Source organism: Rhopalosiphum maidis, chromosome 1 (genome assembly GCF_003676215.2).
Source record: "Rhopalosiphum maidis isolate BTI-1 chromosome 1, ASM367621v3, whole genome shotgun sequence".
Classification (NCBI taxonomy): Eukaryota; Metazoa; Arthropoda; class Insecta; order Hemiptera; family Aphididae; genus Rhopalosiphum; species Rhopalosiphum maidis.
The window spans coordinates 3,499,461-3,515,159 of record NC_040877.1 but is presented as its reverse complement, the minus strand read 5'-3'; the positions used below and the strand labels follow the sequence as shown (position 1 = coordinate 3,515,159).

General features: G+C 30.2%; 1 protein-coding gene across 1 annotated transcript in view; it reads right to left on the bottom strand.

Moving 5' to 3' along the window:
• Positions 1–15,699, bottom strand: part of LOC113560832 (division abnormally delayed protein-like) — a 77,425-nt gene that overhangs the window by 33,369 nt on the left and 28,357 nt on the right. Inside the window, exon 2 of the mRNA XM_026966929.1 lies at positions 2,692–2,850. Within this exon, the coding sequence (XP_026822730.1) occupies positions 2,692–2,850 (159 nt within the window). The remainder of the gene's footprint in view (positions 1–2,691; positions 2,851–15,699) is intronic.

Here is a 15,699-nt window from a genome sequence, read left to right as displayed (position 1 = left end):
ATAAAATATGGATACCTATTGGTTTTTAAATAAATATTAATGAATAATGATGAAATACGATTATTATAGATTTGCTTAAATATTATATCGTCGTAGTAGAAGAAAATACTATACATTTTATAACTTTTTTTTAAAAAATTATGATTAATCAATTATTTTATGTAAAATATTATAAATTTATAACAAAATCTAATCTAGATATAAAATTAAAATGAGAAATTATTACAATGTCCGTTGTTATTTATTAGTGCATGTTTCACTAACCATGGCGTCGATAATTGCATAAAACAAAATTCAAAAATACATAATTTGTTAAAAAAAAAAACAGTTATATTATGTTTATTAATCATCGATAATACAACATATACAATTATTAATAAAATTAAATTAAAATGTTAAATATTATGTAGAACAAGTTTCAATAACTAATTTAAATTTCATTTTACTCGATTTAGAGATATTTTTTTTATATTTTGGACTTCTACCATGATAAATCGTTTGTTCTAACATTTACCATATTTTGTTTGTAAAAGGTATAACTAACATTTGTATAATAGTTTGACTAAAATAATTTGTATATCTTAAAATTAGTCAAGATAAATTGGTTAAAGTCCGAGATTCTGGCATTTACCGGCAATAGTTGGCAGATTCTTGGCTTTATCGATTTATCTTAGGTTTCCCTACTTTTAGGTATTCGTACTTTTATATTATATAATGAATAAATATATATGTATAATTAATAATTATAATCGGGAGTCCAAATATTTTTCAGTAATTTAAAATATTTATTCACATCACAGTAGTAAAAATAATATAGTTTGTAATACACCACATATAATATTGTTATGTCTAATAATTTAAAAGTTGCTGACATAAAAGCTATTTGTTCAGAGTAAAACGTCGTATCTAATAATGGGTCGAAAAAAAGTTTCAAAGTGAAGGAACGATAATACCACAGCTTTTAGTGTATATTAGAAAATCTGATGAAATACTCGTCTATTATAATTAGGTTATTGTTATTTAATATAAATTTATAAAGGACGATTCTAAAAATTAATCTTTTTTTATAAATTGTAATTGAAACTGTAGGAAGTGTAGTAAAATGTATAACTTTTTTATTTCATTATACTTGTATGAGTACACGAAGTGAAAGACTTACAATATAATATATAATATAATCATATTTGTTTTACATTCTATGTCAAAGAAATAATATTTTTCCAACTTATATAATACAAAAATTAAGTTAAAAAAATTTAATTAACGAAACAATTTTTAGTTACTTTTATTGTTATACTTTAGTTACTTATATGTTTTACATGGAAATGAAACACATGAAAGTAAGCTACACAGTTATTGAGAAGTCTGAGGGTTTTAATTTGTTCAAATGTTTCAGGTCACGGCACCAGTTCGGTTTAAGACGTTTGAGCGGAATATTGGTGATTGTATTTGAAGTTAAATTATTGATGAGCTAGTTGAAATTGGGTTGAAGTTATGCGAGGAAGCATTCGTAAAAAAAAGAGTGGATATAGCAGTTTTATTGATTGTATAGATTTTGCGGTCAGACTTTAGAGATTTGTTTAGAAAGACTCTACAAAGAATTTCGGTAATTAATCGAAAGTGAATGATTTTTGAATTGGTAATATATACTAATTTTCATACAGTCCACTGTACTGATGTATATCACCATATTTTATAACATATTAATAAAACTGTTTATTGCATATTCAAATCGTTACGACATTATACTGCCAGAAAATTAGACAACAATTTAAGGTTAAAGACATCTACGCATACAGTAAAAGAGTTTTATATAAAATACAATTTAAGGAAAATATGAAGTTTGCTGTTCAGCTTTTTGCGTTTATCCTTCTAACCAAGTGAAGGTTTGTCTAGTATAAGATATCGTATATTTACTAACGTGCACACGTTGTATAAGTGCAACCATGCGTTAAACTATAAAAAAAAGTAACACAAAATTTCTTTATTATATAAGTAGATATATTTATCGGGAATTTAAGTAAAACTGAATACCAATACTGCTAAATTTGAATTAACCGAACATTTTTAAATTATAATAATAACTGCAATAATAAAACTTAACTACAATTACACAGTACACATCCTGGGTATCTGATCTACCACACCGTGACACGGAGTCATACTTTTATAGCATACCTATTCGATTCTATCGGGTGCAAATGTTGATTTATTACCGAAAAAATAATGAACATACATAAATTGATTATAATGTAGTGGACGCAAATTGTCGGTTATATAAAAATAAACTGTTGTCGGTCTCATCGGAGTACTGTGTATTTACACATTGTATAGTTTCATAAACGCAAAAAAATACCTCGAAATCCGACCCCTCGCCACGAATCGAAATAATCGTTTAATAAATTCATTCATGCGCAATTTTATATAGCGATTCCGGTGACTTTTTTTTTCGCTCATAATATAATATAGTCGTAATATTATTATTATATAAAATAATAATAGTGATAATAGTAAAAGATATCCCTTAGGATTTTTTTTTTTACGACCAGCCGCCTCCTCATATACATAAGCCATAACATCATATTATATATATAAATAACACACCAGCGGGGGCGCGTGTCGTCCCCGGAGCACATTTTGTGTGTATTTTTTCTCTCTTATTTTTCTTATTTTATTTTGTTTTCTGTTTACCTTGTAAGTGATGGGCGGTGGAATTGAGCAGGTCATAAACGTAGCCCGCCTGCGCGGCCAGGTGTCTCTTGTATTCGCTGTCCACCATGTCTATCAACCGAGCCTCGGTGGCGGCGTTGCAACAGCTCTTCTTCGACTGACACACTTTCAGATTGTCTCCTGCAAACATGAGAAAACGATAAATTACTTTCAGAATAAGACGTATTCATCGAACGGCATATATATCCAAAGAAATCGGTAATAAAACGTCGTATGTACATAAATATAATATACGGTATATACTATATGTATATGTATTGTGCGAGTGTGTATTTTTCTGTCAGAACCTTCCTGTCACGGCGAGGATCCCGTTGTCGGCAATAATAATTCATTGTAATCAACATGTCCGAACTATATCGTTGTTATTACTATTATATAGTAAACTATATACACCGCCGTGGACGGTCGCCAAAACACAATTTTAAAAGCCTCGCTACGGTATCTTTGGATGCTGGGGACAGCAGCTGCAGTTTGTATATTATTGTTGTTGTTTTTATATTTATACATTTTATTTTAACCTCAATTGACCGCAGCGTTCCAAATTTAACTAAAGGATACCACTGGTCGTCGAAGATTTCCAAAATATTTTAGCAATTTATAATATAGGAACCACCTGAACAACTTAATTAATAAAATATTTAAATGTATAAGCAGCAAATATTATGCAACATTATAATTGTATTACCTAAGTATTATGCTAGTTCTAAAGTCTAATCCTATACACTCTTACCTATATGCAATGTATATATATAAATGTATAATGTACGATACATTTTGTAACCATAAGATACTAATGGATCAATGGATCAATGGATCAATTCATTAAAATTGAATTAATTTAATCAACGGATAAAACTGTATCAAAAATACTTAACAACAAATTAATACTACAAGACTGTAACGTTATCTGTAGCTGTTCTGTTTTATTTTAAGTTCTTGGATAAAATCCCATTAAAATAATTAATTTTCTAAAATCGTGTTTAAGTTAAAGATCCCTCTGACCCATTGCTTTCTGACATAAATATCAATCTAAATCCCTACAAAAACACAGAACGAATTAAGTAATTGGGCTGCAAGCCAAAGGTGAACTGGAACTGTACAAAACTAATAGTAATATTTACTTAACACGCTTTAATTTAATGAACTGACGAGCGATTCCTTGAAATAACATTGGTAACATTATACTGTCATTCGAATTTATTTTCATATGAACCAACCAAAATATAAATCAAATTAACTACTCGCCGGAATTTCAAATGTGGTAGTGTACTCGTTTATATGGATAGATTCTCAATTCACTTTACGATAGTTGTATCAAATTATAATTTATAACTCTAGTCATTAACAAATATTGTCATTAATATTTTGTACAGGTGTTTAGTATTATATACATATATTGATTATTGATATAACAATCTATTAAAGTTAACAGATCCTTTATATTTGGGAAGTATGTAGGCGAATACTATACTATTTTTATACATAAAAATATGCAAAATACGCTTATAGTATTAAAAAAAAAAATTATTTTCATAATATATAAACAATTGTTTTTTCAATTTTATTTATCCAAGATTTGCATAAGTATTAATAGTTGTAACTTCCGATGAACGAATATGAATAGGTATACATTAAGGTATAACTCGTACATATTTATTTTTTTTAGAATTTTTAAATATTTTTAGTTATTTTTTATTACAATGTACCTACATATAATGGTTACATATAGTTTTCCACTTGACATATTACGTGGGTACCTCTACTTATATAATATACGCTATCATTAGTTGTTTTTATGTTTTACCGTGATTTATCAAGTGTCGCGCCACTCGCCAACGATACAAATCGTTTTTGCATCTCGGACAATTTCCTATATCAATTTTTCAGTACAGCATTATTATATGCGAACGGTGAGTTACGATTTATAGTTTGTGTTTCCGTTCGATCGCGACGAACGTCCCAATTAAAATTTACAAGGCGAGATGCAAAAAATAAAAATAAAAAATTAATAAGGCTATAAAAATATTATAAGCCATTGTTCAATGTATTATAGCAGTGTGCATGACACCAGAATAAAAGACAAGCTATACAGTCGTTATCACGTCTCCGTTGGACATTAATATTCAATATGCTCGAGAATATTATTTGTACATATAAATATACACTGATACCAAATATGTATTTAAATCGGCTCGCATGAATACTTAAATAGTGTACTGACGACATTGCCGTATTGACAAGGGCGTGCGGACAAGAATACCAAAACGTCAAATGCTTGAGACAAAAAATAAATTGTACACGCATGTTTGCTGACAGGGCGTGCAGCAGTGTCGTCCTTTTAAGTTTTAATGTTTAATGTCATATGCGTTATAATGCTGCAACAGCAGTCATATACGCGGTATCATCACACCACTTCTGCAGCAGTACGATATTTCGAAACATTTTGTAGGTATATACATAGCCCTAAGTAGAAATGGATTAAACTACCGTAACGACTCATTGCCCAGCTGAGAGTATAATATAAATACAAATGCGCGCACCCTGCAAATAATAATTTATACATTATATCATATTGTTATATTAACGTTTATCTTTTAATCCGTCCCGTCTTATTGTACATATTATAATGTTGAAGTAAAGTTACCGCGAAAATGCGATAGATCAATATAATATTATTCGTGTACATAATATAATATACGTTTCGGTCTTTCATGGGTCGTTATATACAACAGCACAATATATAATAACGTACACAATATATTATGTGCGGCTTTTAATTTTCAAACGAGAAAAGGAGAGAGAAAAAAAACAATCGGTACCGAAATTTCGGGCACGAGTGAGCGTTGCCGAGAAACCCGACACCCGCCCCACAGTTGAGATGAATTATTATGTCCACGGATTTTACGGTTTGCCTGCGTGCGCGTATGTGTGTGTGCGTGTGTTGTAGCGCATCCTTTGCAGTGTTTGTAGTATGTGTGTGCGCCATCGCCGCGCAGGGGATGATAGAGAGGACACCCGTGTATGCGTTATTATCGGTCCCTTTAGGGGCAAAAAGAAAATAATAATAACTTGGCGACAATTGTGAGTGAGCCGCACGCATATAAATCTTAATGTCTTCCGTATACAAAAGACAGATTTTTTTTTCTCTCTCAATAGGAACCCGCACCCCGAGGGTTGTGCGTTGTATTGGAATGTTTGTGTATTCAGAGGAAATCGAGGTTAATTTTTTTTTTTTTTTACAAACATTCTTATTTTCCACCGAAAAGGTACATGCGACGGGCCTTTAGCGCCATAAAACGCTAACAATGGCACAAACGACACGACAGAGAAAAAAAATAACGAAGGACACGTCGTCACCGTCCCGTGTAAATCAGAAATGCCTTTTATAGTAAAGATAGGCTGATGTAGGCGTTAGGCATGAAGGCAAAGGAGGTAGATGGATAGGTAGGTATACACACAACAGCATTTACAGAACCATTTTTTTCTTATTTTTCTCGAAATCTTTATGTTGTTTTCAGACGGAAGTAATAATTTTTTTCACACGCTCCGGCTGTGTTATTATATAATATTATTTATCTCATAAAGGATTATACAAGTATACGGATTCGAAGAATTGTTTCCATCTTCATACACCGCGATTGTAACAATTTTTTTTTTTAAAACGATAACTGTCGCCGTATTAAAATAAACTCGTTATAAATTCACGAGGAAGTAGTCCTTCACACGGTTATTGTAATATACGAAATACGATACACCGATTTCGGAAGCCGGTGGAATCATATTGTTAAACGGCACGTACTGCACACATATGCATAGGTGGGTACTTGTAAACCCGTCATTTTCGGTTCGGTCGCAATGTTGACCTTATTTTAATAATAATAAACGCTTTTCAACTCGTTTCCTTTCAAATGTTTAGTCAGAACATTAAACACACACTTTCTGTTCCGTACAAGTTTCTCTTATAATATATACACTGCGAGAGGTATTTTCCCAATTGAATGCACCACAATAGACACGCGTGTTACACTTTTCGATTTTCAAATCAATAGAACAAAGTCCAGACATCGATATTATTATTATTTTTAATAATAATGCCGAGAGTAAAAATAATGATCGACGCGATTCGAAAAAACAAGTATGTATATAAACATTAACTTTAACTTTGTCTTTGGTTATAATTTATTTCTATTAAAATATAATATAACGGCCAACGAATAATAATAATTCAATAATAATATATTTGTGTATATTAGTATACATTTTCATGAATATTTATCATACTAAGAAAACGTGTTCCATCATAATAAAAAAAAATGTCGATAAAACATATAAAATACTAATGTATACCTATAGTATTATTTTGACTATAAATCATCATTGTTTTGTGATATGAATGATACTGACATTTATTTTATATCTGGAAAAATTATAATGACAATATTCTATTATTTAGGTACATAATATAAAACATACTTTATAGTTCCATATTAATATTACGTTCGTGTTAAGCAATTAAATGCATCATGTATACCTAAACGTTGTTATTATCTTTAAAATAATAATTATTAATTATTTTAGTAATATGTTGCTCGCGTCGAGTCCAAAATTACATTTTCGTAATAACTCCATTAATATATACTTAACATTTAACAAAACGCAATGACTGTAAGTTTGTTTTGTTCGGGGATTTTACGTGTTTTTTTTTTTTTTTTGTTAATAATATCGTTATGGCCTGCGTGTGTAATGACCGTAATCAGGAAAATACATTTTTTTATTTGTATTTTTTTTTTTATCTTGATTAATGTCTGAGCATTATTATTATTATTATTACACCAGCTGTGTGTCTATGTGTACAGTGTAAACGTTCCATTTCCAGCACAAGAGTCGGAAGTAAAATCAATTCAAGCTGGTTCGTTAGCAAGTGCGCACACGACTATAATGTAATATATACATTCCACAACAGTTGCTGCAAAAATTTGGGATTAGATATAGGTGCTTCGATAACACAATTTGTTTTGCCCCGCCCTTTGAACTTGGCAACATTAAATAGTACACTTATTTATGTGTTGGTTAACAATAATATTTTTTTATTATTCACAGGTAAGTAAATCTCCGCAGTGCGATTTCAAAGATTATAATTATTATCTAAATAAGTTATAAATTTAAATAATTAAAAAGAAATCGTTAGCAGATGTGTATTATTAGTAACACACAAACAAACACTTTTCGACGACGCGTAAAAGTGTTTTATTTATAAATGACTTAGGTCAAGCGTGGATCCAGGATTTCTTCGAGGAATAAGCCATAGGGTGGTGCGATTATTAATGAGCAAAATTATAGACCTATATCATAAATATACATAGATTTTATGAATCATTGTTTTCTGTATTATACTATAAATTATAATATGTATTATAATTGTATAGTAAGTAAATACAAATTGTAAATTATTTTTAACATTAATTCATATTCTCATTGCACGTTATAAAATAAAATAATATAGTGATAAATAACAAGTCATTCTACATTAAATAATGTTTTGTTTTCCCATCTACCTATTTACTTTTTCATTCACAAATCGATCAATGACATTTTTTGTTCAGGTAACCTTCTTATGAGTAATGAAAACAATCCACCCGCTATAGAGTTAACCTTTATTTCTTCGTTCTAGCTTACACCGAGTTCTAAGTAATCAAAAAAACTCATTTCCACCGTTAAGAAAAATATATAGAGAAACTAAAAAGTAAGTAATATAGAAAATTAATATAAGAACTTAAAGCACAACGAACTATGAAGGTACTTCTACCCATATATTGTATAAAAGTTGGTGTATAACTTGTCTTAAAATAAAATTGTATAGAAAAAGGTTAAGATATTATCGGACACGAATTTATTTCCAAACGTGGATTTATTTCACCCTTGACACTCAAAAAGGAGAGAACAACAATTTGATTCGCTAAACAAACGTATATAAATACCGTCAACGGTGTCAACAATATGAGTGAGTGCGATCTCATTCTCCAAGCGTTCTAATTTTCGTAGTCTCAATACATGCTTTAAAATTTACCATAAAAACTAATCTTAAAATTAAAATTTTGGAGGTTTTTGAATTATTAATAATATTAATTTTTTATTGAAACTATTAAACATTCAAACGTTCATTCATTTATAAATAAAATAATGTTACAATTATTTCTTATTTGTTTTTTAAGGGAGGTAGAAAGAGTTATAAGTGGGTGAGCTATAAGCCTCCCAAACTGTCTCATCACCCACGAATTCTACAGATGGAAACCTATAAAAAAAAAAAAACGGCGTAAAACACGAAACTACTAAAAATCTTATTATTTTCTTTACTATCGATTACCGGCGGCGTGGAATACATAATAATATCACATATTTTAATTTTAATTATATACAAAGAGGATAGTGATGGGCACTGCGGCAGTGGTTATGCTCCGTCTGTTTTCCCGGAGGATCGCGTCCAAATCGCATTAAATATTGCGTAGGGCCAAACGCGGCCACAGCGAACCGCGAGCGTAATCGGCAATCAAATCTAGGGCGACCGCGCGCACAGGCGCCGGGCAGGCGAGGCGTCGGCGGCGGGGATCTGGTGCCGCCGCGGCGACTGCAAAATCGATTCCGATATTACTCTCCTCTTCTTTTGTATACACACGAAAACCCGCTGCCGCCGCCGCACGATTCTAGGTCAACATACATATCAGTGTGTCGCGCCGGCTGATGCCGTGTCGAGGCTGCGGTGGCGGCGGCGGCGGCGGCGACCCGCCATAAGCCATTAGCTCGTGACGGCGGCAATGCCCGGCGTTATGGAGAGACGGGGTGGTTATGATGGAGTCGATCCGGCGATTGTTCGGTTGACCGGTCGTGAACGGTTCACGGCTGGTAAGGGGTGCAGGGTAAATGGTTGGTTTAGCACGGGATGACGGGTAGTGCGAACTGCGAATGGAGTTGAAATTACGACTTGATGGACTTTTCCGTTTTTTTTTCTCACCACATTATATGCGCCATATAAATGACTGCCGTACCAGCAGAACCAAGCCCCTTTGCGTGTTGTGGAGGTGGCTTGACAACATTTTTAAAAATTCAAACGCACGCGAATTAAAATTAAAATCATGCACCTAAAGGTCACCATCGACAATACCGTCGTTATTAATCCTATACCTTCATCCTTACTGTAGGGGGGGGGGCACAGTGACAGATGATATCCGAATGCTGCGGCGCATTCAAATCGCGTGCGTCGGATAGAGATTAAAAATCATAGAAACCGAACTGCAACATGCGGGATTTAATTTTGGAGCGTCCGAGTTGCGTGCGGCATCAATGATATGTGATCACCGACATAACATCAGCTTTTATTTTAATTGCTTAATCATATGACATAATATGCCTTGATGAAATCATATATTAAAAACGAACACGACAAGAACGAATGGAGAAAAAATCTATTAGAAAAAAAAATTAGCACATAATATATTAATGATTTACACGATTTTTATTAAACTTTGTTAGCTGACACCTGAAAAAGTAGTAAGAAAAATACAAAAAAAAAAAATTCAATATTGTATAAAATAAAATCGGACATGCGAATTGGTTGTACTAAATAAAAAAACACGCACGCAACGCCACACAAATTTGAATTTACAGTCCCGCATGCGAACGTATTCAAACAGGCGTTTCTCGACTTGCGGACAGTCATGGTTTATACACGAGTGTATAAAATTATAATACTCGCAGTGTTTGGATGTTTGAAATTATAATTTGTTACCGCCACAGACACCGGCCATTGATCAGTAATTATCGATGACGTTAAAACCAGTCATTATATTTTATGTAACGACAATGGGTGCATTTTTCTCAGACGATACATTTAATGATATCGTCTAGACGTTGTATTTTTCATAAAACACGTAATAATAATATTTACGAAGTAGTAGTAGCACACCCATTAACTATAGACGACAATTAGACAATTGTTTATTATTGTGGTTGTTAAAAAACAATTAACATTGACGAGTAGAAGATACTCTCATAATACCGCTAACCAGAAACGTGCCCTGAAAACTGTCTGCCGTTAGTTGTTAATTCTACCTTCTTAAATCGGAAAACATTGAGCATGGTCGTTGAAATATATATTTGGCTTAACAATATATAATATTTATATTTATAATATATTCATTATAGATCAACGTTTTTAGTAAAACCAATAGTTGTTTTATCTTCTAGTTTCATATTGTTCATTATTTCGTCAGTAAATTATTTACGTACTTACCTATTTTAAACATATAACTATATACACAATGAACATATTGAAGACACGGCAAACGCTATCCGCAGATAAAACGAAAACCACGCAATACATAAGATATGTATTATTATATAATCCACAAACGTACAAATGACAATGATGATGAAATGAAAATTAAAAAAAAAAAAATAAGTAGTTAGGTACTTAATTGGTATACAACATCTGAATATCAATAGTAAATAATATAATATCGTATACAGCAATGCAATATTATATAATATAATAATTCTTCAAAAGGCTTATAAAGACAGAGCGTACCTACTATTTATATTGTACATGTACATCAAGAATATACATTGTATACTATTGTCGTCTTCAGCTGAATTATCGTTTTCGGTATTGCATATTATATTATTGTGATGAAGAAATCCGTTCCTGTGACCCTATATTAGAAAAAATACCAGATACCGATTTAAAATTTGTTTCTTACACGAGCACGTATCGATTTCCGTACTTAAACATTTAAAAATTTTGCATTAAGGAGAATTCTGCGTCTCTGCTGATATCGCGTGTTAATTTTAACATTGTACCTTTATAATTATTAGTTATTATCTATCTAACCGACAAAATTGAAGGCATTGTAACTATTGCGGTTGTTATAAACGGTTTTCACCACGTAGCGTGCCTTATGTATATATATAATATATATTTTCAAAGATAATTACATACGTCAATTTATGACCGTAGGTATTTTTCTAAAATGAATCTAGACCATTTTCTATCAATTTTCCTTCGTTATTAAAATAATAATTTTCACCCATAATCCACATATTAATTTGAGTAAGTAGATATTTATAATTTTGTATATTATATAAACATTGGATATGAAATAAATGAAAATTGAAAAAGATTGTATTTTAAACTATTTTAATTAGGTACTGTAAAATATACATTTTTACAATAAACTAAAATGATGCTAAATTAATAATAAAAAATAACGTACAAACAATGTACAATGATTTCATTGTCACCTTTTAAATTTATATATATAATTATATAGGAGCGCGATATAGTTTTAGAATACAAATCAAATAATTTAAGAGTCATTTATTAAACATAATACAAAAAATATATATTTAGAGGAAAATGGATAATATAATTTTTTTTCTTATTTATTTTGAGGAAAAATGAACGGTAGAGAAAAACGGTATAACTCAGTTTTAGATGGTACTGGTCTCGTACCGATTTTATTGTTACCCATATCCCAGACCGTAATCGGTGTATAAATTTCATAGTTTACACTTACCGAAGTGTGTATACTATATACAACATTAGATATATGTATTATATATGTCTAAGTTATAACAGCTATACGCGGGACACTCTGGCAGATATTGTATAAATGTTATATTTTTCCAATTCATATAAAATGAATATGGGTAAAAACAGAATTCAAATCAATGACGTAAAAAAAAATCACAAATAGGATAAATACTACTCAAATAACTCTAGAAAAAAGTAATCATGTCGCACTCGATATATATAAATATATAGTATAGTTTAGAATAATTAAGATTCAAAAATAAAAGTATATTTTTTATAACTATGTCAATTCCTTTGAACTTTCACAAAATATGTTTTTCTTTTTTTTTAAAAGTCAAACAAAATTTAACTTTGCTAAAAATTATTCAAATGCCACTTGAATACGAAAAATGTACAATACTTTATACATTAGTATAATATAAACGTAACTGCTGAACCGGGCGCAAATAAATTAACGTTTCTAACGGAACACAATTAATTTGGGTGAGTGGCCCTTCTTTTTGACGGCCTGAAACACGATGTGCACATCGTTTTTGAGCGAATATGTAATATATTATTAACATTAATTGTTATAATTATTTTACTATCATATTTTCGCTGATGTTTAAACCGCATATGACGTCATAAAATAATATATTTCACCCGTCACGTGTGCCAATTGTTCAAGTGTTCTGTCACTGATTACGATCGTAAATATCGCTCAACTTGTTCTGAAACGTTCGGTTAAAACCGTTAGCTTGCTTTATTTTTAAAAAAATATTTTAAGTTTCTTTTTATGTTTTGATACAAAAATGCGTGATTTATGTTTTATCAATCTATTATCGTACGTTTCGTTATTTAACAGGAATAATTAATAATTGTTTGTTATGTTATGTTTTCGATGCAATACGTTGCATATTATTTAATTTTATTGTTATTATACCATCGCTGATCGTTTTTAGTGCTTCCGAGGATTCATTTTAATCGAAAAATGTCTTTTAATATGTAAAACTGGGTATAGACGAGTTAAAAAAACAGAGATAAGTTTAAAAATTAACTTTTTGTACTTTATTTTTTGAACTAACTTTTCACTTAATTAATTTTTTTTTTTTAATATATAATACATTATTTTCAATCAAATCCTAGTTGTATTAATTATTTATAAGTGATATAAAACAATAAACATAATAAAACGATGGTTGATGGTTAGGTAACGTAACCTAATAGGAAGTTAAATTTTTATTTTTTGTTGTAATTTGCCAGAACTGTTATTTTTTAAATTTTGTCTATCAAATTAATTAACAGATATCATTAACTTGCCCAGCATTGAACAGATATGTATCAGTATCATGTAATTCACGTTTACGCAATAATACGTACATTTTACATCAATGAACATAATATAATACAATTACATACACTTCGATTTGTATGAATATAATGACTTAGATTTTTATCCATTAGGATCGTTAGGTACCTAAATACGCGTATGCCGTAAATATATATTATTATGACGAAGTATCCTGTTATTATTTATTACTGGAAAAAATCTGTTAATAGATAGTGGATAGATGTTAGTAGGTTACTATTTATAACCTTTGGACGATGATATAAAGGTCGAATTTTCGAGGAAAAAATCTTTGCTTATAACAATATATCTCGAGTACACCGATAATTTACTATCCACAGTATGTATACTGTTCGAATAATGTTGTTTTAGAGAACCACCGCAACAATAGGTATTTAGCTCACTGTAATATACGTATATAAAACTTAAAAGTCTTGATTTAAAACTCGGCGGTGCTGACATTCGGCGAACGACTCGACATTTTTTTCCTCTCTCAAGATATTTGGCCCAAGAAATAAAATATAATACAGCATATTATTATTATTGTATAATGCTGCAACGCGCTAACCACGCATATAGTTCGGCGAATATTATGTTGTCGTATAAAAATGCGACCTTTTGGCTACGACTTGGGCTGAACAACTTAAATACAGAATCATTTGTATAATAAAATAACAGTAAAACATTATTATACGACTGCGGAAAATACAGTACATCGTTTGGGGGCTAATGTTACAACGATCGATGGACGCAAGTTTTCGTTTGGAATTTTGAATTAAGAATTCCGCAAAAAATTACGAACTGCAGTAAGTCTTATGGAATGACGACAACGAACGATTAAACATAATAATGATAATATAATGCAATTATTATCAATTTAATATGACGTGTGATTGACCAATCATGGTGTGCACACTGTAATTTTTTTTATTGTTTTAAAATTTTTAATACACAATAGGTACATAGTTTTTGATATGTTACGATTACGCTCGAATAGATATTATATGACTCTTGGACGTTTCCGTACACTATGAAAACACACTAAAAATAAAAACAGTTTATGTTGACTTTGAATTAAGATTATTTTGTGTTCGACATAAAATAGAATTGTACGTTTGTACAATTCTATAAACGCTTTACCCACCATAATACTATATAAAACTATTCGTGTTTCATTAATAACTCCACAATTTGAAATAAAAAATTCACTAGTTTACAAACATTAATAATACATACATCACAAGTGCGAAACACGGTTCGATATGTGTAGAGAATTTACAAAGAACAGCGTACATGATATATGAATTAATAAAACTTTTTTTTTTCTAACTCATGTGTATATAATTTAAGAACATTTTTGTATAGACTATAGAGTATGTGCTGTATATTAGTATAATTTTTTTCAAAAATGTTTAACCCCCTTCCACAAAGTCTTTTGATTAACTTTGTTATTATATAAATATTTCGCTTGAAAAAAATAACCTTTAGTTTAGTCAATCTGTTTATTATTAAGTACAGACTAACGGTTTTTTTTTTGCTTTAGACGTTCACAAATATTTATCATTCTTACATGGTAAAAACGTTGTTAAAAATGTATTAATTTTTACTTTACAAAACTATTACACAATAACGACTATAATGTTTCTTTTAACACAAAAAATATAATAAATGTACGCGTATACATAACATCATTATAAATTATAATATTATAATATTCTGAAAGTATTAAAAATAATTGTACTAACACATATTATAGCCATATAGGTATTCATGTTTTACTCTGTTATAAGATAACTAACAAGTGTATAATGCTTTCATGTTTTTCAATAACAAATAAGAACACACGTCAAATTATTATACTTTAATAATATCTTATAATATACAAACACGTGTACATCGTTTAAATAAATTGCTTATTCGTCTTAATATCGTAGTACATTCTTCAGTACATTTGATATTTTTTTCAGTGCAAGAATAAACTTCAAGTCTTAAAAATGCTACCGTTGATTATGTAAAAGGACTTAAACTATATGCAAAGACGTACATATAAAAAAAA